Source organism: Nerophis ophidion, linkage group LG09, assembly GCF_033978795.1.
Source record: "Nerophis ophidion isolate RoL-2023_Sa linkage group LG09, RoL_Noph_v1.0, whole genome shotgun sequence".
NCBI classification, from domain to species: Eukaryota; Metazoa; Chordata; class Actinopteri; order Syngnathiformes; family Syngnathidae; genus Nerophis; species Nerophis ophidion.
In genome coordinates this window covers 53,656,068-53,678,413 of record NC_084619.1, presented here as the reverse complement: position 1 = coordinate 53,678,413, position 22,346 = coordinate 53,656,068, and the positions used below count along the sequence as shown (strand labels likewise).

Genomic DNA, 22,346 nt, shown 5'->3' with positions numbered 1-22,346 from the left:
GTCACACACAGCCCTATTCAATACCCTGCTGATTTAGTGAGTTTACCTCACAAAGATATAAACAGTCCAGAATTCTTACAGTATGGTCATTTTATAGTTTACAGAATGCAAAAATGAATACATAAATAAACACATTGTGTGTGTGTATGTATATATATATATATATGTGTGTGTGTGTGTATATATGAGTGTGTGTGTGTGTATATATATGTATATATATATATATATGTGTGTGTATATATATATATGCATATATGTATGTGTGTGTATAAATATGCATATATATATATGTGTGTATATATATGTATGTATATATATGTGTGTGTATATATATGTATGTATGTATATATATATATACGCGTGTATATATATATGTGTGTATATATGTATGTATATATATGTATATGTGTATATATGTATGTATATATATGTATATATATATGTATGTATGTATGTATGTGTGTATATATATGTATGTATGTGTGTATATATATGTATGTATATATGTATGTATGTATACATATATGTATGTATGTATATATATATATATGTATATATGTATGTATGTATGTATATATATGTATATATGTATGTATGTATATATATATGTATGTATGTATATATTTATATATATGTGGATGTATATATATATATATATATATATATATATATGTATATATACGTATGTATGTATATATATGTATATATGTGTGTGTATATATATATATTTATATATATACAAACCCCGTTTCCATATGAGTTGGGAAATTGTGTTAGATGTAATTATAAACGGAATACAATGATTTGCAAATCATTTTCCACCCATATTCAGTTGAATATGCTACAAAGACAACATATTTGATGTTCAAACTGATAAACATTTGCAAATAATCATTAACTTTAGAATTTGATGCCAGCAACACTTGACAAAGAAGTTGGGAAAGGTGGAAATAAATACTGATAAAGTTGAGGAATGCTCATCAAACACTTATTTGCAACATCCCACAGGTGTGCAGGCTAATTGGGAACAGGTGGGTGCCATGATTGTATAAAAGCAGCTTCCATGAAATGGTAAGTAATTCACAAATAAGGATGGGGCGAGGGTCACCAATTTGTAAGCAAATCGTCGAACAGTTTCTCAACAAACTATTGCAAGGAATTTATGGATTTTACCATCTACGGTCCGTAAAATCATCAAAAGGTTCAGAGAATCTGGAATAATCACTGCACGTACGCGATGATATTACGGACTTTTGGTCCCTGAGGCGGTACTGCATCAAAAACCGACATCAGTGTGTAAAGGATATCACCACATGGGCTCAGGAACACTTCATAAAACCACTGTCAGTAACTACAGTTGCTCGCTACATCTGTAAGTGCAAGTTAAAACTCTACTATGCAAAGCAAAAGCCATTCATCAACAACACCCAGGAACGCCACCGGCTTCGCTGGCCCCGAGGGTTTGAGGGTTCCAGGTTCAATCCCAGCTTTTGCCATCCTAGTCACTGCCATTGTGTCCTTAGGCAAGACGCTTTACTGCTCCCAGTGCCACCCACACTGGCTTAAATATAGCTTAAAGATGTAGTTAATGGGTTTCACTATGTAAATATAAATCACTTCTCTTCACACATGTCGATAAGACATTCTAGTTGTCTCCCGCAAAATCGAGGCTGCAACAAACGCGTCGTCAATGTAATTCTGACTGGGGCCTGGTAAGTATGTCCATCCGCACTGTGGAGCGCTTCTAAATCACTAATCCTCACTCTCCGTGGCGGAAAATAAACTTGAACTCTGGATGAATAGTTAAACTTGCAACACATGGTGCAAGAGCAAACAAGAAGCCATGCTAACCGCTAAACTAGCTTAAAGTAGCAAAACAACAGAAGAATAAGCACTTTAACAGACACTTTGAATCGTGTTAGCATACTCGCTAATGCTATTGACGCTACCGTAATTACATTTGCCATTGTAAGTGTCAGGTTTACATGCTGATGACTTCTATCAAACAAGACAAGAAGCAAGGAATTAAACAGAGACAGAATTAAATTTGGTTCAGTGAGGAGAAACGTGTACACCTGTACCCTTGTACAGTGTTCAACGCTCTGACGAAAGATTGTACGCCTCCTTTCATTTTGGCTTTCCCTGATTACATGGCAACAACTGATTCTAAGGGAGGGAGTCGTAAACAGCCACTGCCTTTGGTTACAAAACAGTTTAAAGAAAAGGTCGTGTAAGGTCGTGCTTCCTCTCCACTTTGTAGATTTCGGGTTAAGACAATATCTTTACGCGGACTACAATACATCAGAGAAAAAGAACACCTTCATGTTGCTTCCCATCCTACACAGTGGAGTTTTACAAGCCTTCTTCTTGGTGGGATCAAAGACAATTTTTGTCTTCTCGCCGGGAACTCACAGCAACACAAAGTTTTGTGATAACTTAGATACAATTATTCTGACAGTAAGTTATTAGGGCTGGGCGATATGTCCGAAGGCTGTATCAATATGTAAGTGTTTGTACTGACCATGTATATTATGGTTTATCATGCAGTTTTACCTTGAAATCAACTAAAACACTGTTGGAAATAAAAGCAATAATAAGACAAAATGCAATACCAGGGGTGCAGGATGTATTCCGTTTCATCCTCGGCCTGCGTTCAAGAATGCACCACTGTTATTAAGCGGCGACAGGTATGGACGCCTGCGTAACCACGCTGTTTTGCTCGCCTCCCTGGAGTCCAACTAGCAGGACTAACGGCGGACCATCAGACTAAATAAAGTCTGGAGACTTCTCCATCGAGTGCCAACACGGGCAAGACGTGCTCCTCTGTGCAATGCATGCGCCTCCTGCAACTGCGTCTGCGTACGACTCCAGGTGTAATGACTCTCGTGGGATTCCAATCGATACATTAAACCACATTTGATTTGTATATTTAGTCATTGTATCAGTCCATTACAAACTAACAAATGGTTAGGGCAAGCGAGAGTGTCCAAGAAAAACATAAGCATTGGTTAAATGGAGCTAAAGGCTTCATGTAATACAACAATATTAATAGTAATATGTCTTTAAATGTATGGATGAGGTTTGTTCAGCCCTTCTATTTGATTATGAATTACATAATGTAATTTGTGGCTTCACGGTGGCAGAGGGGTTAGTGCGTCTGCCTCACAATACGAAGGTCCTGCAGTCCTGGGTTCAATCCTAGGCTCGGGATCTTTCTGTGTGGAGTTTGCATGTCCTCCCCGTGAATGTGTGGGTTCCCTCCGGGTACTCCGGCTTCCTCCCACTTCCAAAGACATGCACCTGGGGATAGGTTAATTGGCAACACTAAATTGGTCCTAGTGTGTGAATGTGAGTGTGAATGTTGTCTGTCTATCTGTGTTGGCCCTGCGATGAGGTGGCGACTTGTCCAGGGTGTACCCCGCCTTCCACCCGATTGTAGCTGAGCTAGGCGCCAGCGCCCCCCCGCGACCCCAAAAGGGAATAAGCGGTAGAAAATGTGTGTATGTATGATGTAATTTGTAAGCAAACGGAGTCCCACATTTGGGATCCCATCACCGCAAGTAGATTGCCGACCTATGGGAAACAGTCTGTTTTTTAAAGGGGTGCTCCAAAAAATCGATTCACATTCGAATCGCGAATGTTATTTATCTAAATTCTAACTCGATTCGCACTTTTCCAAAATTGATATATTTTTTTATTTTTTAAGAATAAACAACAACACAATTGGGGCTTTTATAACTTGGAACATGTTTTGAAAATGTGAATGGTGATTATTGTACCAAATAATATACCGCGAGAATCGATTCTAAAATTGAATCGTCACCCTAAGAATCGGATTTGAATCAAATCGTGAGGTGCCCAAAGATTCTCAACTCTACTGTTTTACCTAACATAATGAATAATGGTGATTACTAGGGGAGTGGGAAAAAATCAATTCGAATACGAATCGAATCAAATATGTTGTGCGATTCAGAATCGATTCTCATTTAAAAAAAATATATATATTTTTAAAAAAAAAAATTTTTTAGCAATCCAACAAACCACTACACAGCAATACCATGACAATGCAATCCAATTCCAAAACCAAACCTGACCCAGCAACACTCAGAACTGCAATAAACAGAGCAATTGAGAAGACACAAACATGACACAGAACAAACCAAAAGTAGTGAAACAAAAATGAATATTATCAACAACAGTATCAATATTAGTTATAATTTCAGCATAGCAGTGATTAAAAATCCCTCATTGACATTATCATTAGACATTTATAAAAATGAAAAAAAAAGAACAATAGTGTCACAGTGGCTTACTCTTACATCGCATCTCATAAACTTGACAACACACTGTGTCCAATGTTTTCACAAAGATAAAATAAGTCATATTTTCGGTTCATTTAATAGTTAAAACAAATTTACATTATTGCAATCAGTTGATAAAACATTGTCCTTTACAATTATAAAAGCTTTTTAAAAAAATCTACTACTCTGCTAGCATGTCAGCAGACTGGGGTAGATACTGCTGAAAACCTATGTGTTGAATAAATACAGAATCGTTTTGAATCGGAAAAATATTGTTTTTGAATCGAGAATCGCGTTGAATCGAAAATATTGGTATATTATCGAATCGCGACCCCAAGAATCGATATTGAATCGAATCGTGGGACACCCAAAGATTCGCAGCCTTAATGATTTTAATATGGATAAAATTTTAATTTCATTTCTTTTTTTATTCATCTCCTTCATTGATGTGCATCTTTGATCAATAGACAATTAAACCTCAGCAACTAAACACACATTTACACACCAATGCCTGAGAAGGAAGAGGATGAAGAAAATCGTATATTTTCCTGCCCCCTTCAACATAATACGTAGTCTTACTTAATAGATAGCATACAAACCAAACAAATACATCCAAATTTAATGAAAACAAACAAAAAACAATCATAAACAATAAAAAAACAATAACAAAAATAATAACAATAAATGAATAAATAAAAATATTATTATAACTAATGTACCATATTTTCCGCACTATAAAACGCAACGGTATATAAGCCAGACTCACTAAATTTCATTTAAAAATATATTTTTTCCCATTTATTAGCCGCACCAGAATATAAGCCGCATATATATGGGGACGGCGTGGTGAAGTTGGGAGAGTGGCTGTGCCAGCCATCTGAGGGTTACTTGTTCAATCCCCACCTTCTACCATCCTAGTCACGTCCGTTGTGTCCTTGAGCAAGACACTTCACCTTTGCTCCTGGTTAGCCCCATGCATGGCAGCTCCCGCCATCAGTGTGTGAATGTGGAAATACTGTCAAAACGCTTTGGGCTACTTAAAATTGGGTGGAAAAGCCTTATAAAAGCACAACCATTTACCATTTATACATGTTGTAAAATGAGTTATTTATACAAAAAGATTCTGTAAATGTTTATTACCTTAATTGTTTCCAAACGCTGTCTGTAACACAGCAGTAAAACGGCTGATTAAACAAAACAGAAGTCATCGTCATGGACCCACTAGCAACGCGAGCCAGCGCTCCAATCAGCGAAACAGACTCAATACTCATTTTGGTGAATTTACGAAACCAAAACAATACAAAAAGAATAATACTTGTAAACGTGTAAGCATATTTGCTAATGCTAATGACGCTAGCTAAATTAAATTTGCCATTGTAAATTAATAATACAAACACAGATACTTGTAAACGTGTTAACAAATTAGCTAATGCTTACAATTCTACTATCTACATTACATTACGATAACACTTACAAATATGCATGAAAACACTCTTACAGACATCACACATGGGACGGTTTAGTAAGTAAAAATTGTTTTAGTTGTAAAACTTACGAATGCTTCTTGGAGTGACGAATTAAACACATCCATACGAGTAGTAAACACAGTGGACTGCTAGAAGACCTAACGGCACTTGTACCCCCGGTTCAAAGCTCAGTCTAAATAGACAGCAATGTAGAACAGCAGCACCTGCAGTGAGTGAAGTCGTGCAACTGATAGCGCCTTAGCACAAACAATATTACACCTGTTTGGTGTCTTGCTTGATTTTTCAATAACTATTTGCATTATGGCCGTCAGCGAAGAAAAGTCCACAAATTAGCCGCACTGTTTTATAAGCCGCAGAGTTCAAAGCGTAGGAAAAAGGTAGGGGCATGTAGTCCGAAATTTATTTTGGCCATAAAACTGCAGTGCTACTCTTGCTGCCAACTGAGCATTTGTTCCTGTCTTTGCACCATCAAACCTAACAAACTCAATTCTACCCCCAGATGGTCTTCAGAAAAATCAGCGACGTGAAACGCGAGGAAGAAGAGCGCCAGAGACGGAAAAACGAAGCCCCCCTGAACTTGCCGCCAGATCATCCCGTGCGAAAGCTTTTCCAGCGCTTCCGGCAGCAGAGGGAGGCTCGCACCACCACGGACAAACCCAGCGAAGAGCACGACGTGGAAAAGGGTCCCGACTATGCGGACATGCCCAAAACGGCCATCATCACCACCAGCATCGTCACGGTAACGGAAAGCCCGGCCACGCCGTCGTCGTCGGCGAGCCTGTTGTCGACGAGCCTGTTGTCGACGAGCCCCGGCAGCGCCCCCGCGGACAAGCTGAAGCTGCAGGTGCCGCCCCCGGTCTCCCTGGTGGGGGGTCGGGCGGCGGAGTCTGGCAAAGTGGTGAAAGGCTGGGGGCGCTTCAAGGAGTCCATGGCCAAACCCGACAACTGGAAGACGGTGTCTAAAGCGGAGTCCATGGAGACTTTGCCCGAGCGGACCAAGGGCCACGAATCCCAGTTGTCGCTGAAGAAGACGGACTCGTGCGACAGCGGCATCACCAAGAGCGACCTGCGCCTGGACAAGGTTAGCGACTTCCGCCTGACCCCGCAGGACAGGAGCCCCGTCCAGCCCTCCGAGACCAGACGCCCCTTTTACCCCATCCCCGAGCAGACGCTGCAGGCCTCGCTCCAGGAGCTCAAGCTGGAGCTGAAAGACGTCCTGAAGAACATCAACGTTCGAATGTCTGGCTTGGAGGCGCAGCTCACCGAAGCGCTCCAGCTGCTCAAAGCCCGGACGCCCACCGCCGGCTCGCCGCAGCATCTCTTTGACATTTCCGGACCCGCTTCGCCGGAAGTGGACAAGGAGGACATCTTCTCTTGAGAGAAACCGGAAGCGCCCGGGCGCCATTTTACCGTAAGCTCAGCTGGAATCCGCTAATGTCCTGATTACGTGGACAGCTGGGGCCGCACCGGGGACGCCTTTTAGACGAGGCCGAACCCCACGGCGAGTGACCAGGGAGACGTCCCGCCGGAGAAGCCAAGGCGGAAGCTCCGAGGTAACACTCCACGGCCGTTAATTTGTAGATACCAAACTCTCTCACTGGTTTCCAAAACGGCATGACTCCAACGTTGGTGTTCGATTCTTTGCATGAAGTATATCACCTCAGCCTGCAGATGCTGCGTGTTCGATTTGAGCGAGGCAACTCGTTTGCGTGACGCCAGCGTGGCGGCGAAAGAGGCCGGTTGAGAGTTGCGCCGCCAGGGACGTACGCTCTTTTATTACGGTGCCGTCCAGGGCTGCTTATGAATTATACAACAGCGAACGGTACAAGAAGTTATTGCTATGAACAACGGATAAACTAAACTAGCGTGATTTTTTTATTTATTTTTCTTACATAGCATGAAAACACGCATAACCAGACTCACTGTAATTATTGTGTGAATGCTCCAAATTATTCACACATATAGTTTTCTACACCAAAATTAAATAAATGAATCCATTTATTTTTCTTCTTCTTCTCCAAATTTTGGCACGCTCTACCTTCCACATTTCCCCCCCGATTCAAATCGTTCCAACTTCAAACTGTTCAGCCTATTTGGGAATCGCAAGCTTTTCCTTGACAAATTCCAAAACTTCCCAGATTTCCGGGACATTTTTCCCCATTCAAAATTAATCGGCCATTTTTCAAACTTTCACCATTTCTACATGTTTCAACGTTTTCAAACCATTCCACCTTTAACATTTGCCACCCTTCTGGGAATTCAAGCTACCATTATTCCAAGTTATAACAAATTCCAGGATTTTCCAGAATTCCTGGTTTTGCAAAGCCCTATTTCCACCCTTTTTTCTGGAAAGTACTCCTTTCACATTTTTCAACCCACTTAAACCATTTCACCATCAAAACATTCCTCTTAGTTAGGGCAAAAACAAAGTAGTTTTTTGAACTGGAAAAATTCCTGTTTTTCCTGAAATTCCAGGAATTCCGCAATACCATTTCTTAATTCAACATGTTATTACTTCAACAAATCTCGACCGATTTGAAAAATTTCAACACTAACCATTTCAACTCATTCAGACCATTCAAGTTTTTTTTTACCATTTTCAAAAAAATTCCAGATTTTCCTGAAATTCCCTTATAACATGTACTACTTCAACAGTTCAGCTCATTAAGGACATTAATGCTCCTAATAATTTTCAAAAAAATCCCGCTTTTCCCAAAATTCCAGGAAGTTCCAATGGAAATGAATGGGAGATTTTTCTAAGTCGCACAATTCCCACATTTTTCAACCTATTCAAACCATTCCACTTTCAACATATTCCACCATTTTGGGAATTCAAGCTACCATTATTCCAAGTTAAAAAAAAATTCCAGGATTTTCCAGAATTCCTGGTTTTGCAAAGCTCTATTTCCACCCTTTTTTTCTGTAAACTACTCCTTCCACATTTTTCAACCCACTTAAACCATTTCACCATCAAAACATTCCTCTTAGTTAGGGCAAAAACAAAGTTGTTTTTTTGAAGTGAAAAAATTCACGATTTTCCTGAAATTCCAGGAATTCCGCAATACCATTTCACAATTCAACATGTTATTACTTTGACATTTCTCGACCGATTTGAAAAATTTCAACACCAACCATTTCAACTCATTCAGACCATTCAAGTTTTTTTAACCATTTTCAAAAAAATTCCAGATTTTACCAAAATTCCCTGATACCATGTACTACTTCAACAGTTCAGCTCATTGAGGACATTAATGCTCCTAATCATTTTTTAAAAAATCACGCTTTTCCCAAAATTCCAGGAAGTTTCCATTGAAATGAATGGGAGATTTTTCAAAGTCGCAAAATTCCACATTTTTCAACCTATTCAAACCATTCCACTTTCAACATATTCCACCATTCTGGAAATTCAAGCTATCATTATTCCAAGTTTAAAAAAATTCCAGGATTTTCCAGAATTTCTGGTTTTGCAAAGCCCTATTTCCGCCCTTTTTTCGGGCGACTACTCCTTCCACATTTTTCAACCCACTTGAACCATTTCACCATCAAAACATTCCTCTTAGTTACGACAAAAACAAAGTTGTTCTGTAATACCATTTCTCTCAATTCAACATGTTACTACTTCGACATTTCTTGACCGATTTGAAAAATTTCAACACCAGCCATTTCAACTCATTCAGACCATTCAAGTTTTTTACCATTTTCAAAAAAATTCCAGATTTTCCCGAAATTCCCAAACACTATTTACTACTTCAACATTTCTTGCCCGAGTTAAACAATTCCAACACCAACCAATTCAGCTCATTCAGGACATTCATGCTCCTAAACATTTTTTTAAAAACTGCTTTTCCTTAAATTTCCAGGAAGTTCCCAATGAAATGAATGGGACATTTTTCCAAGTCGCATAATTTCTACATTTTTCAACCTTTTCAAACCATTGCAACATTAACACATTCCACTCATCCTGGACATTCAAACTAACACTTTCCCAAATTCCGAACCAAATTCCGTTATCCCTGGAGATTCAAACTCTTCAACATTTAAACCATTTCAGCGTTTAAACGATTTTAACATTCAAACCATTTCTACATTCATCCTACTTTCCATTAGCATTTCAGTTCAGCGTCAGCTCTTCAACGTTCAAACTATTCTTACATTCATACTACAGTCTGTCAGCATTTCACCTCAACTTCAGCATTGGAGCATTCACACGCAATTCCTCTTCTAGTTAAATATCATTTACATCTCAGTGCACAATTAAATTTTTAGAGCGTCGAGAGTTGAAAGGTAATTGTTTACATTTTTGTTCCGCTGGTTTGCATGCAAAAAAAACCCATGTGGGCAAAAGAAGACCTCTTTTTGGTGGTTGCTATGTACGTTTAGAGGAAATATGCCAACATAAAATGTGCATTTATTTCCAACGGGCATTGCCTTATGGTTTGGAATATTAAAAAAAAAAAAAAGATAAATATATATATATATATATATATATATATATATATATATATATATATATATATATATATATATATATATATATATATATATATATATATTTAAAAAAACATATACTAAATCAAATTTCCACACAATTTATTTTGAGGTTTTTTTCTTAAACGCCAAACATTTACAAACACTGTATATGAAAATTATTTTTGAAATGGTTTTATCATAAGGATTAAAATACCTCTGTAACAAGTTGAAAGGTATTTTATTCTGTCCACTCAAATAAAACATAATAACATAACTTTTAGTGTGTGCAATGAATTTGTGTATCTCATACATTTATGGTGCGCCACAAACACATTTAGTACTCCCGCGCTCATAAACACATAACACACATCTAGTAAGACTGGCAAAAAATAGACGTTCAAATCTGGGAAATTACGTACGCAAGTGAACATTTTGATTTATTTAAGTGCGTGCACTCGATCAACTTGAAATTGGTCCCCAGGCCACGCCTCCATTTAAATACACAAACCATACTGAAACTAGCCATGAGCACTCTGACCAATCGCGAGTCGGTAGGAGGAGCTTCTTTCTGGCATTTGTCAGCCGGTCATTGACAATTGAACACAGACTGAAATAAAGAAAATAAATGGTCGGGTCAGGAAGAAAATGGATGTGCGCGGCCAAAACTGACTCGGGGAAATTAGAGTTGCACCGCTTTTGAAAAGAGCATACGACTCGACCCCCAATATAAATATAATTTGTGTGACTTACAAAAAACTGCTCACATTTGCCCGATTAGGACTTTATGTAGAGATGTCCGATAATATCGGTCTGCCGATATTATTGGCCGATAAATGCTTTAAAATGTAATATCGGAAAATATCGGTATCTGTTTCAAAATGTAAAATTTATGACTTTTTAAAACGTCAATGTACGGAGTGGCACACGGACGTAGCAAGAAGTACAGAGCACTTGCGTCTCCCAGTCATACTTGCTAACCCTCCCGATTTTCCCGGTAGACTCCCGAATTTCAGTGCCCCTCACAAAAATCCCCCGGGGCAACCATTCTCCCGAATTTCTCCAGATTTCCACCCAGAGAACAATATTGGGGGCGTGCCTTAAAGGCACTGCCTGTGCGTGCCTTAAAGGCACTGCCTGTGCGTGCCGGCCCAATCACATAATATCTACGGCTTTTCACAAACACAAGTGAATGCAAAACATACTTGGTCAACAGCCACACAGGTCACACTGAGGGTGGCCGTATAAACAACTTTAACACTGTTAAAATATGGACCACACTGTGAACCCACACCAAACAAGAATGACAAACACATTTCGGGAGAACATCCGCACTGTAACACAACATAAACACAACAGAACAAATACCCAGAACCCCTTGCGGCACTAACTCTTACGGGACGCTATAATATACGCCCCCCGCTACCCTCTTACCCCCCCCCCAAGCCCCCCAACCCAGCATGTCCCAAATTCCAAACTGCTGTTTTGAGGCATGTTTTTTTTTTTAAAAACTAGTGCACTTTGTGACTTCAATAATATATATGGCAGTGCCATGTTGGCATTTTTTTCCATAACTTGAGTTGATTTATTTTGGACTTGAGTTGATTTATTTTGGAAAACTTTGTTACATTGTTTAATGCATCCAGCGGGGCATCACAACAGAATTAGGCCCAATAATGTGTTAATTCCACGACTGTATATATCGGTATCAGTTGATATCGGAATCGGTTATTAAGAGTTGGACAGTAACGGAATATCTGCAACAAATGCCATTATCGGACATCTCTAGTTTTATGTGATGTGAAAGACTTTGGCTCTTGTTTGATTACTCAATTTACTATCATAACCCAGGAGAGATTCTTGCGGGGGCAGTATATGGATATGACAAAGGGGTCACAGGATCACTTAATGACAGCAACAGGTGGCGAAAAAAAAAAGAATTTGAATATTTCGTTCCATGATCAGATATTATTGAAATTGAATAAATAAATTAAGTGCTTTATTGACGTACAGTATTTCCAGGGTTTAGCGGGACACATTCGTCTGCTACAGATACTTTTTATTTATTTAAAAAAAAATAAAAAAAATAAAAGAAGGACCAGCATCAAATCTAATCACAAGTTTTTTGGAGACATTAAAGCATGTATAGCGCTCTCCTCCACGAAACATGTTGCAGGCATCAAATTACAAATGAGCTAATATTTTCAAAAAATAACAAAGTTTCCCAGTTCGAACGTTAAGTATTTTGTCTTTGTAGTCTATTCAATTAAATATACAGTGGGGCAAAAAAGTATTTAGTCAGCCACCGATTGTGCAAGTTCTCCCACTTAAAATGATGACAGAGGTCTGTAATTTTCATCATAGGTACACTTCAACTGTGAGAGACAGAATGTGAAGAAAAAATCCAGGAATTCACATTGTAGGAATTTTAAAGAATTTATTTGTAAATTATGGTGGAAAATAAGTATTTGGTCAACCATTCAAAGCTCTCGCTAATGGAATGAGGTTTTGGCTCAAAATCTCACGATCCATGGCCCCATTCATTCTTTCCTTAACACGGATCAATCGTCCTGTCCCCTTAGCAGAAAAACAGCCCCAAAGCATGATGTTTCCACCCCCATGCTTCACAGTAGGTATGGTGTTCTTGGGATGCAACTCAGTATTCTTCTTCCTCCAAACACGACGAGTTGAGTTTATACCAAAATGGATAGATGGATGATACAGCAGAGGATTGGGAGAATGTCATGAGGTCAGATGAAACCAAAATAGAACGTTTTGGTATAAACTCAACTCGTCGTGTTTGGAGGAAGAAGAATACTGAGTTGCATCCCAAGAACACCACAACTACTGTGAAGCATGGTGGTGGAAATATCATGCTTTGGGGCTGTTTTTCTGCTAAAGAGATAGGACGATTGATCCGTGTTAAGGAAAGAATGAATGGGGCCATTTATTGTGAGATTTTGAGCCAAAACCTCCTTCCATCAGTGAGAGCTTTGAATGGTTGACCAAATACTTATTTTCCACCATAATTTACAAATAAATTCTTTAAAATTCCAATAATGTGAATTCCTGGATTTTTTTTCACATTCTGTCTCTCACAGTTGAAGTGTACCTTTGATGAAAATTACAGACCTCTGTCAGGGTCATTATTGTCACCAATGTCCCACTGGGTGTGAGTTTTCCTTGCCCTTATGTGGGCCTACCGAGGATGTCGTGGTGGTTTGTGCAGCCCTTTGAGACACTAGTGATTTAGGGCTATATAAGTAAACATTGATTGATTGATTGATCATTTTAAGTGGGAGAACTTGCACAATCGGTGGCTGACTCAATACTTTTTTGCCCCACTGTAGGTTGAAGAGTATTTTCAAATCATCGTATTCTGTTTTTATTTACTCTTTAAACAACGTGCCAACTTCACTGGTTTTGGGCTTTGTAATTGAATTAACCATTTTACTAAAATAATAATTGCAGTTCTTCATGATTTTTATTGCATCAATCAGCAGCACAACCATGTCTACAGTATATCCACACTACTCAGATTTCTAAAATAAAGAAGTGTTCTTATAGTGGTAAAATATGTGGTCCACTCTGCCTTTTTCTTTCCGTGTATGGGAAAAAAGAAGCGGCGTGTCCTGTATTATTTATTATTCATATGTATAATTTATCTCTTTATTTATTTTTTACATGACTTCTCTTTTATCAGAGGCAGAGGCGGCCTGGGAAGGATGCACAGCAAAGAAGAGGAAAAAAACGCTATCAAAAATTTAGCTGACTAAAAATAAAAAGTAGCGCTCGTCATCAGAGGGCGGGCAGTGGAAAATAGATCTTTAAAAATATCTGCGCTTTCACACCTCCATCAGCTCGGAAAAGCAGCAAGATCGCACAATTAGGCGCAAAGTCCACTTTTATGACTGGGACTAAAGGGGGAAGTGGGCTTTTAAAGGCGAGTGTGTCAATATGGAACATGTTTAATCAGGCCCGCGCCATGAGCCTCTTTGAATTGATGATCTGGCAGCTCCAACGTGAGCCCTGGATTAACGTGTCGCTAATCTCATTAGGCACAAAGGAATAAAGCTTTTTCCCAACACAAGAACACGGCTCGCAAATTGGCCCTCGCCTCAATTAGCAGCTGACGTGCGGCGCGGCCTCACTTTTGAACACTTTTAGCACGCGTACTTTACAAAAGCGCGGCCTTTCCACCTCGAAACCCACGCAGACAGCTGACGGAATCCTTTGATGCCGTCTTTATTCCATAAAGTCGGCGCACGTAATTGCAGGGGCAAAACGATCAGTTAACATCAAGGTTTGTTAGCAGGGTTTCTGCACGCCGTTCAAGCCTTTAAAACATGACCAACTTTTGAACTTTTTATTGGAGTTAGTTGTCAGAAATGATGACTAAATGAGCCCTCAGTGAGTATGTGGCAAACTAAATGGCTGTATGGACACGGCACTCAAGTAAAAAAGTCCCGACAGTACTAATAATAGTAATGCACTGCAAAAACTGAACTCTACGTAAGATTAAATATCTCATATAAATGTGATATTTGCCTAATTTCTTTCTGATAAGATAATTTTTCTGACTAAGCAGATTTTATGTTAGTGTTTTACTTGTTTTAAGGGTTTTGGTCCAAAATTATCTCAATAAGATATTTCAGCTTGTAGCTGAGATTTTATGACCTATATTGAGTAAAACATGCTTGAAACTAATTGATGCAAAGCTGTGTCATCAACACTCACAAGTATAAAATTACTTTTTTAAAGTAATCATTTTTTACTTCAAACATGAAAAAAAAAATATCATGATGCCGAGTGCATATCATTATGTCAAGATAATGGAACTTGCATTTACATAATTTAAGAATATTTTTCAACGTATTGAGCAAAAAGGTCAGATTTTTTTTTTCTACCAAGAAAAGTGCACTTCTTATTAGTGAGAATATACTTATTTTAAGGTATTTTTGGGGTTCATTGAGGTTAGCTAATTTTACTTGTTTTAGAAAGTCTTGACATGTCCCATTTTCTTGTTCTATTGGCAGATAATTTTGCTTAGTTCAAATAAAATACCCCTAATTTTTATATATTTTTTTCTTGTTTTTGAGCACTGACTTTTTGCAGCATACCAAATAGGGCTTGGCGATATGGCAGAAAAATGTAGCATTAGATAGACGTTTTGTATCGGTCGATTTTTTTGATTTTTTTTTAAGGTTTAACCAAATAAAATGTGTGAAAAAACTATCATAAAATGTTAGTATACTAGACTTGGACTTAGACTTAGACTTCCTTTTACTGGCATTCAAATTTGAACTGTACAGTACAGATAAGAATGAAATTTTGTTGCGTTAGCTCGTTGTAGTGCAGGATAAAAGAGCAATAAGGTGCAGGTAAAAATAAATAAATTACTGTACAGATAAATACATTGCACTTTTGCAACTAACATTAAATGTTAAGATGGGAACAGTTAACATGGTTACAAGATGGCGGAGAGTATCAAAACCTATGTTTTTTTAGGTACTAATTCATACTTGCCAACCCTTCCGATTTTCCCGGGAGGCTCCCGAATTTCAGTGCCCCTCCCGAAAATCTCCCCGGGCAACCATTCTCCCGATTTCCACCAGGACAACAATATTGAGGCCGTGCCCTTAGAGTCCTCTACAACCTGTCGTCACGTCCCCTTTCCCTCCATACAAACAGCGTGCCACCAAAGTCACATAAAATATGCGGCTTTTACACAAACACAAAAGTGAATGCAACGCATACTTAGTCAACAGCCATACAGGTCACACTGAGGGTGGCCGTATAAACAACTTCAACACTGTTACAAATATGCGACACTCTGTGAACCCACACCAAACAAGAATGACAAACACATTTCGGGAGAACATACGCACCTTAACACAACAGAACAAATACCCAGAAACCCTTGCAGCACTAACTCTTCCGGCACACTACAATGTACAATTCTGTGTCAGTGTAGATCAGGGGTCGGCAACCTTTACCACTCAAAGAGCCATTTTGACCCGTTTCACAAAATAAAGACAACAATGGGAGCCACGTAACTCTTTTGGAAATGTATAGTGAAATAATACTGCAGACAGAGTTTTTTTTTTTTGCTTTGTGCTATGTATAAACCAGGGGTCTTAGACACACAGCCAGCACCTTAATATGAAAATTTAATGTTAGTGCGGCTCGCAAGTTTTATATGAATGCTGCTTGACAGTGTCACACCTGTCAACCCTCCCAATTTTCCCGGGAGACTCCCGAATTTCAGAGTAAAATTATTCTCTCGAATGTACGCTGGTGTTCACCCAAAGAACAATAATAAGTGCGTACAATGATGTCACTACCGCTAGCGCCCTCTACAGCTTGTACAAATAGCTTGCCAGCCCAAATAATTGTTTGACGAGGCTATTACAGACACATGTAAGAGACTGCAAGGCATCCTTATTCAACAGCAATGCAGGTCACACTGAGGGTGGCCGTTTAAACAACTTTAGCACTCTTACTAATATGCGCCACACTGTGAACACACACCAAACAAGAAAGACAAACACATTTCAGGAGAACATCCGCACTATAACACAACATAAACACGACAGAACAAATACCCAGAATCCCATGTATCCTGACTCGTCCGGGGTCCATTATACACCCAGCTACCACCAACCCAACCCCGCCTACCTCAACCGACGCACGGAGGGGTGGGGGTGGGTTGGTGGTAGCTGGGTGTATAATGGAGCCCGGAAGGGTCTGGATACATGGGATTCTGGGTATTTGTTCTGTCGTGTTTATGTTGTGTTATAGTTCGGATGTTCTCCTTAAATGTGTTTGTCATTCTTGTTTGGTGTGGGTTCACAGTGTGGCGCATATTAGTAAGAGTGTTAAAGTTCTTTATATCACAACCCTCAGTGTGACCTGTATGGCTGTTGAACAAGTATGCCTTGCAGTTGCGTATGCAATCAGATTGAGGTCGCATTCAAAATGTGACCGGACGGCCGGCACGCAGATAGCATGGTGAAAATCCCGGCGCGATGACATGTAGAAAGGGTGTTAGAGGCATTGTCATCACGGCACGCCGTCAAAGTTGATGTCTGGGTGAAAATCGAAAAAAGTTTACTCGGGAGATTTCTAATAAGAGACATTAAAATTGGAAATCTACCGGACTTCTCCGGGCGGTCGGCAAGTATGCGGCTGACCCACATCAGAGTGGTCGAAGAGCCGCGGGTTGCCGACCCCTGCTCTAAAGGGTTAGCGCGGTGGTGTGGTAGGTCGTTCTGACTAAGGTCCTTTTTTTTTTTTTAAATCCCAAAAACTGTCATACTGTCCAGGTGAAAAATTCAAACACATGACAACAAGATGGCGAGACCAAAAATAGTAGTTGATAATGTTACCTGATTGGCTGTTAGCATGCCACTCCCACTGATCAGGTCATGCCTTTGCTCCCGCAACCAACCTTGCTTTGCAACTTCCGCTTTATTCCGACAAAGGAAAAAAAATTATATTGAACGCATTTTGTATTGATATCGATAACATGTCTATCGCGATGTGTATTGTTATCATTTTATCGCCCAGCCCTAATGCCGATGCGTTTAACACAAAGAATAGAAGTGTTCAATGGAGTATTTATAGTTTGTTCTTCTTCTTGAGGATGCTCCTTGTTTTGGGATAAAAGGCACAAAAAGCCAGAGAAAAAGCAAAAGGTAGAGTGCTGCAGTGTTAGGAACTTTTCTTTTTTCCCTGCAAAATTTTTATTCATGAACCGTACAACCGGAGTTAGTGAATATTTCAGACTGTCTTTGCATGACCTCCAGCCTGTAAGTCAGCAGGTTTTATTCGTCTTACGCCGGATAAAGCCTCTCAGTTTGGTGCTCATTTAAGAGGATTAAAACCCACAACAAGCCTGCTCAGTGTTGCGGACGCCATCACCCCGACGGACGACACGACTCAGAATCAGCTAGGAGAAATTCACACAACCTTTTTTTTTTTTTTTTCTTCAAACTTCTATTGTGTTCTTTAGAGTAGCATCCTGAAGTGGAGCCTGGAGAATCGCCACTTCCTGTCAAAAACACTCCAGTCATTGCTTGGTGCAACAGCACACCTCAAATACTTGGTTATATGAGGATTTAGTGGTACTATGACTTCAATACACCTTGGTTGCACTCAACTTTACCACACATTGCATCATTATAAAAATGTATAATATAAAAATATATACATGCATGTATATGTATATATATATAATATATACATACACACAAACCCTGTTTACATATGAGTTGGGAAATTGTGGTAGATGTAAATATAAACGGATCACAATGATTTGCAAATCCTTTTCAACCCATATTTAGTTGAATGCACTACAAAGACAAGATATTTGGTTTTCAAACTCAGAAACTTTATTTTTTTTTTTGCAAATAATAATTACCTTAGAATTTCACGGCTGCAACACGTGCCAAAGTAGTTGGGAAAGGGCATGTTCACCACTGTGTTACATCACCTTTTCTTTTAACCACACTCAATAAACGTTTGGGAACTGAGGAAACTAATTGTTGAAGCTTTGAAAGTGGAATTCTTTCCCAATCTTGTTTTATGTAGAGCTTCAGTCGTTCAACAGTCCGGGGTCTCCGCTGTCGTATTTTACGCTTCATATTGCGCCAAACATTTTCGATGGGAGACAGGTCTGGACTGCAGGCGGGCCAGGAAACTACCCACACTTTTTTTTTTTTTTACAAAGCCACGCTGTTGTAACACCACGTGCTGAATGTGACTTGGCATTGTCTTGCTGAAATAAGCAGGGGCGTCCATGAAAAAGACGGCGCTTAGATGGCAGCATATATTGTTCCGAAACCTGTATGTACCTTTTAGCATTAATGGTGCCTTTACAGATGTGTAAGTTACCCATGTTTTGGGCATTAATGCACCCCCATACCATCACATATGCTGGCTTTTGAACTTTGCGTCGATAACAATCTGGATGGTTCTCTTTCTCTTTGGTCCGGATGACACGATGTCAAATATTTTCAAAAACAATTAGACCACAGAACACTTTTCCAATTTGCATCAGTCCATCTTAGATGATCTCGGGCCCAGAAAGTCAGTGGCGTTTCTGGATGTTGTTGATAAATGGCTTTTGGGTTGCATAGTAGAGCTTTAACTTGCACTTACAGATGTAGCGACGAACTGTATTTAGTGACAGTGGTTTTCTGAAGTGTTCCTGAGCCCATGTGGGGATATCCTTTAGAGATTGATGTCGGTTTTTGATACAGTGCTGTCTGAGAGATCGAATGTCACGGTCATTCAATGTTGGTTTCCGACCATGCCGCTTACGTGGAGTGATTTCTCCAGATTCTCATGTCTGTAGATGTTGAAATCCCTAAATTTCTTGCAATTGCACTTTGAGAAAAGTTGTTCTTAAACTGTTTGACTATTTGCTCATGCAGTTGTGGACAAAGAGGTGTACCTCGCCCCATCCTTTCTTGTGAAAGTCTGAGCATTTTTTGGGAAGCTGTTTTTATACCCAATCATGTCACCCACCTGTTCCCAATTAGCCTGCACACTTGTGGGATGTTCCAAATAAGTGTTTGATGAGCATTCCTCAACTTTATCAGTGTTCATTGCCACCTTTCCCAACTTATTTGTCGTGTTGTTGGCATCAAATTCTAAAGTTAATGATTATTTGCAAAAAAAAAAAAAATGTTTATCAGTTTGAACATCAAATATTTTGTCTTTGGAGCATACTCAACTGAATATGGGTTGAAAATGATTTGCAAACATTGTATTCCGTTTATATTTACATCTAACAAAATTTCCCAACTCATATGGAAAATGGGTTTGTATATATGTATATATGTGTGTATATATATATATATATATATATATTTATATACATATGCATATATACTAATATGTGTGTATATATATGCATATGTATATATATGTGTATATATATATATATATACATATGCATATAAACTAATATATGTGTATATATATGCATATGTATATATATGCATATATGTGTATATATATATATATATATATATATATAGGTCAAACATAGTGACTTATTTAATTTTGCAGATGGTGCTGTTACGAAACACCGACACTGTATCAATGCAGTGTCGCTACAGCTATTGACTGCCACACACTCACATCACTACTTGCTTGCATCATTTAAATGAACTTGACACAGATATTTTGACACAAATGCAATTTTATTGTCAGAATGTCCCACACCGACGTTTGTTCAATGTGGTACCTGAATGTACATGATTTGTTTGCTCAAAATTTGCTAACAGTAATTACAAGGTGCACATTTTGAACAATCCTGCAATAATTGTGCAAAAAAGGTGCAATAATTGTGCAAAATTTGCCAGCGAGCACAACAGTTAGAGTCTCCTCACTCATCTTTGCATTGACGTGTGTATTGACCTGATCACTGACGTCAGAGATAGGTACCGTTCACTTTGGAACCGATACGGTATCGATTCCCAGTTGCCAGGAATTGATACCAATTTTCTGTACTTTTGGGTGTGGTTATGAACATTAATAGTTTTTTTAGATAATAAAGTCTAATTTTTTTGCAACATGTAAAAATGAGCTGACTATAACTGCTGCCACTTTGTTTAGCCTGTTTTTTTATGAACTTCCTCAGTCTCAATTACAGTTGCAAGTCCAAGACATTAGATGGCAGTAGTGCATAGTTTATGTTGTGTTAGTTCAGTCGTTGCTGTCTGTTGCGCCCTACAAAATGTTAATAATGTAAGTATTGTACTTATTACGCACCAGCTGTTTAATTGCAACGTGCATCTTGGTTGTAGTTTTCATTAACATCTTGGAAGTGTTGACAACACTAGTGCTAATCCGGGGTATGTCAGTAGTAAAGCCAATGTACATAGCATCCATCTATTTTGTACCGCTTGTCCCTTTTGGGGTCGCTGGAGCCTATCTTAGCTGCATTGGGGCGCAAGGGGAAGTACATCCTGAACAAGTTGCCACCTCATCGCAGGGTGTGTATTAGCATAATTTTTTGGAAAAGTGGAACTGTGAGTGTTTTTTGAGTCAATTTCTTTGTTGGCAGAAAAATTGCAACATTGCGTAAAGTTAGTTTGGCTCAGTACTGCTGAGGCAATTGTTAAGTGCCATTCAGGTGTGACGTCAAGCGGGACTCAGGTACCAAATCATGGCACCGTTGGATTTGACGTGAATCAGTACCTGGTAGATGTGGCGGGATTTGGTCAGTGCCAAAAAAAGAGCGATATTCGATACCCATCCTTACTGACCTCTAAGGTAACTATAGAAAATAATAATTAACCTATAATGAGAGTATTTTTCTTGTGGTTAATAACATGCGTTACCACGGTAACATTGACAGCCCCAGTTTTTACACATTTTGTTCACATCTGGGAGCCAAAAATTGCTGATGTTTGGGCATCTGTAAAACTGTGATACATGCTTCCGTGAGATCCATGCATTTAAAACAGACCCGACCCAAAGTAGCCGTTTCCTCGAAACTGTGAGGTAGATTAATTGTTTAACTTTTTAGGAAGCTACCGATCTTTGAGGCCAATTGGCAGTAAATTGCTTTGCGGCAAAAAGAGCAATTAGTCCGTGCATTCTGGAGGATAAATGTCATCTATTAACGAGAAGCCTGTCGGCTCGCCTGAGGTTGTCAGCTAATGCATCTACTGATATTAGTGTCACCCAGTATACACTACATGTGGAGTCGCTAATGTGAGTGTAAACATTACATTTACTCTGTATTAAAGGTACTTATTTATAAGTGAGATGATGTGTGCTGCTGGTGCAACCTCCACAAAACAATGGCATGAGTCATCTACAGCCAAAAAAGTATCAGCTGTGGTCCATATGGGCCGAAGCGGTACTCAGTTGTAATACACTTTTTCACCACTTGTGGCAGTAAACAGAAGAAGTCTGGACCTAAAGCAGGGGTGTCAAACTCACTTTAGCTCAGGGCCTGTATGGAGGAAATTCTATTCCCAAGTGGGCCGTGATTTTAAGTTATCATGAGATGATAACTTAAAAATAAAGACAACTCCAGGTTATTTACTTTGGCCAAAAATAGAACAAGCAC

At 39.1% G+C, this 22,346-nt stretch overlaps 1 protein-coding gene across 6 annotated transcripts in view; it reads left to right on the top strand.

Annotated features, from left to right (window-relative positions):
• kcnh1a (potassium voltage-gated channel, subfamily H (eag-related), member 1a) overlaps window positions 1-15,703 on the top strand; it is a 171,768-nt gene extending 156,065 nt beyond the window's left edge. For 5 of the 6 annotated variants that reach the window (XM_061911255.1, XM_061911254.1, XM_061911253.1 and 2 more), the window contains one exon: window positions 6,288-10,274. In XM_061911255.1, the coding sequence (XP_061767239.1) occupies window positions 6,288-7,166 (879 nt within the window). In that variant the 3' untranslated portion in view covers window positions 7,167-10,274. Of the gene's footprint in view, window positions 1-6,287; window positions 10,275-13,958 lie in introns of those variants that run through there. The other variant, XR_009808180.1, reaches the window with a different exon arrangement.
• Window positions 15,704-22,346: the final 6,643 nt, after the last annotated feature.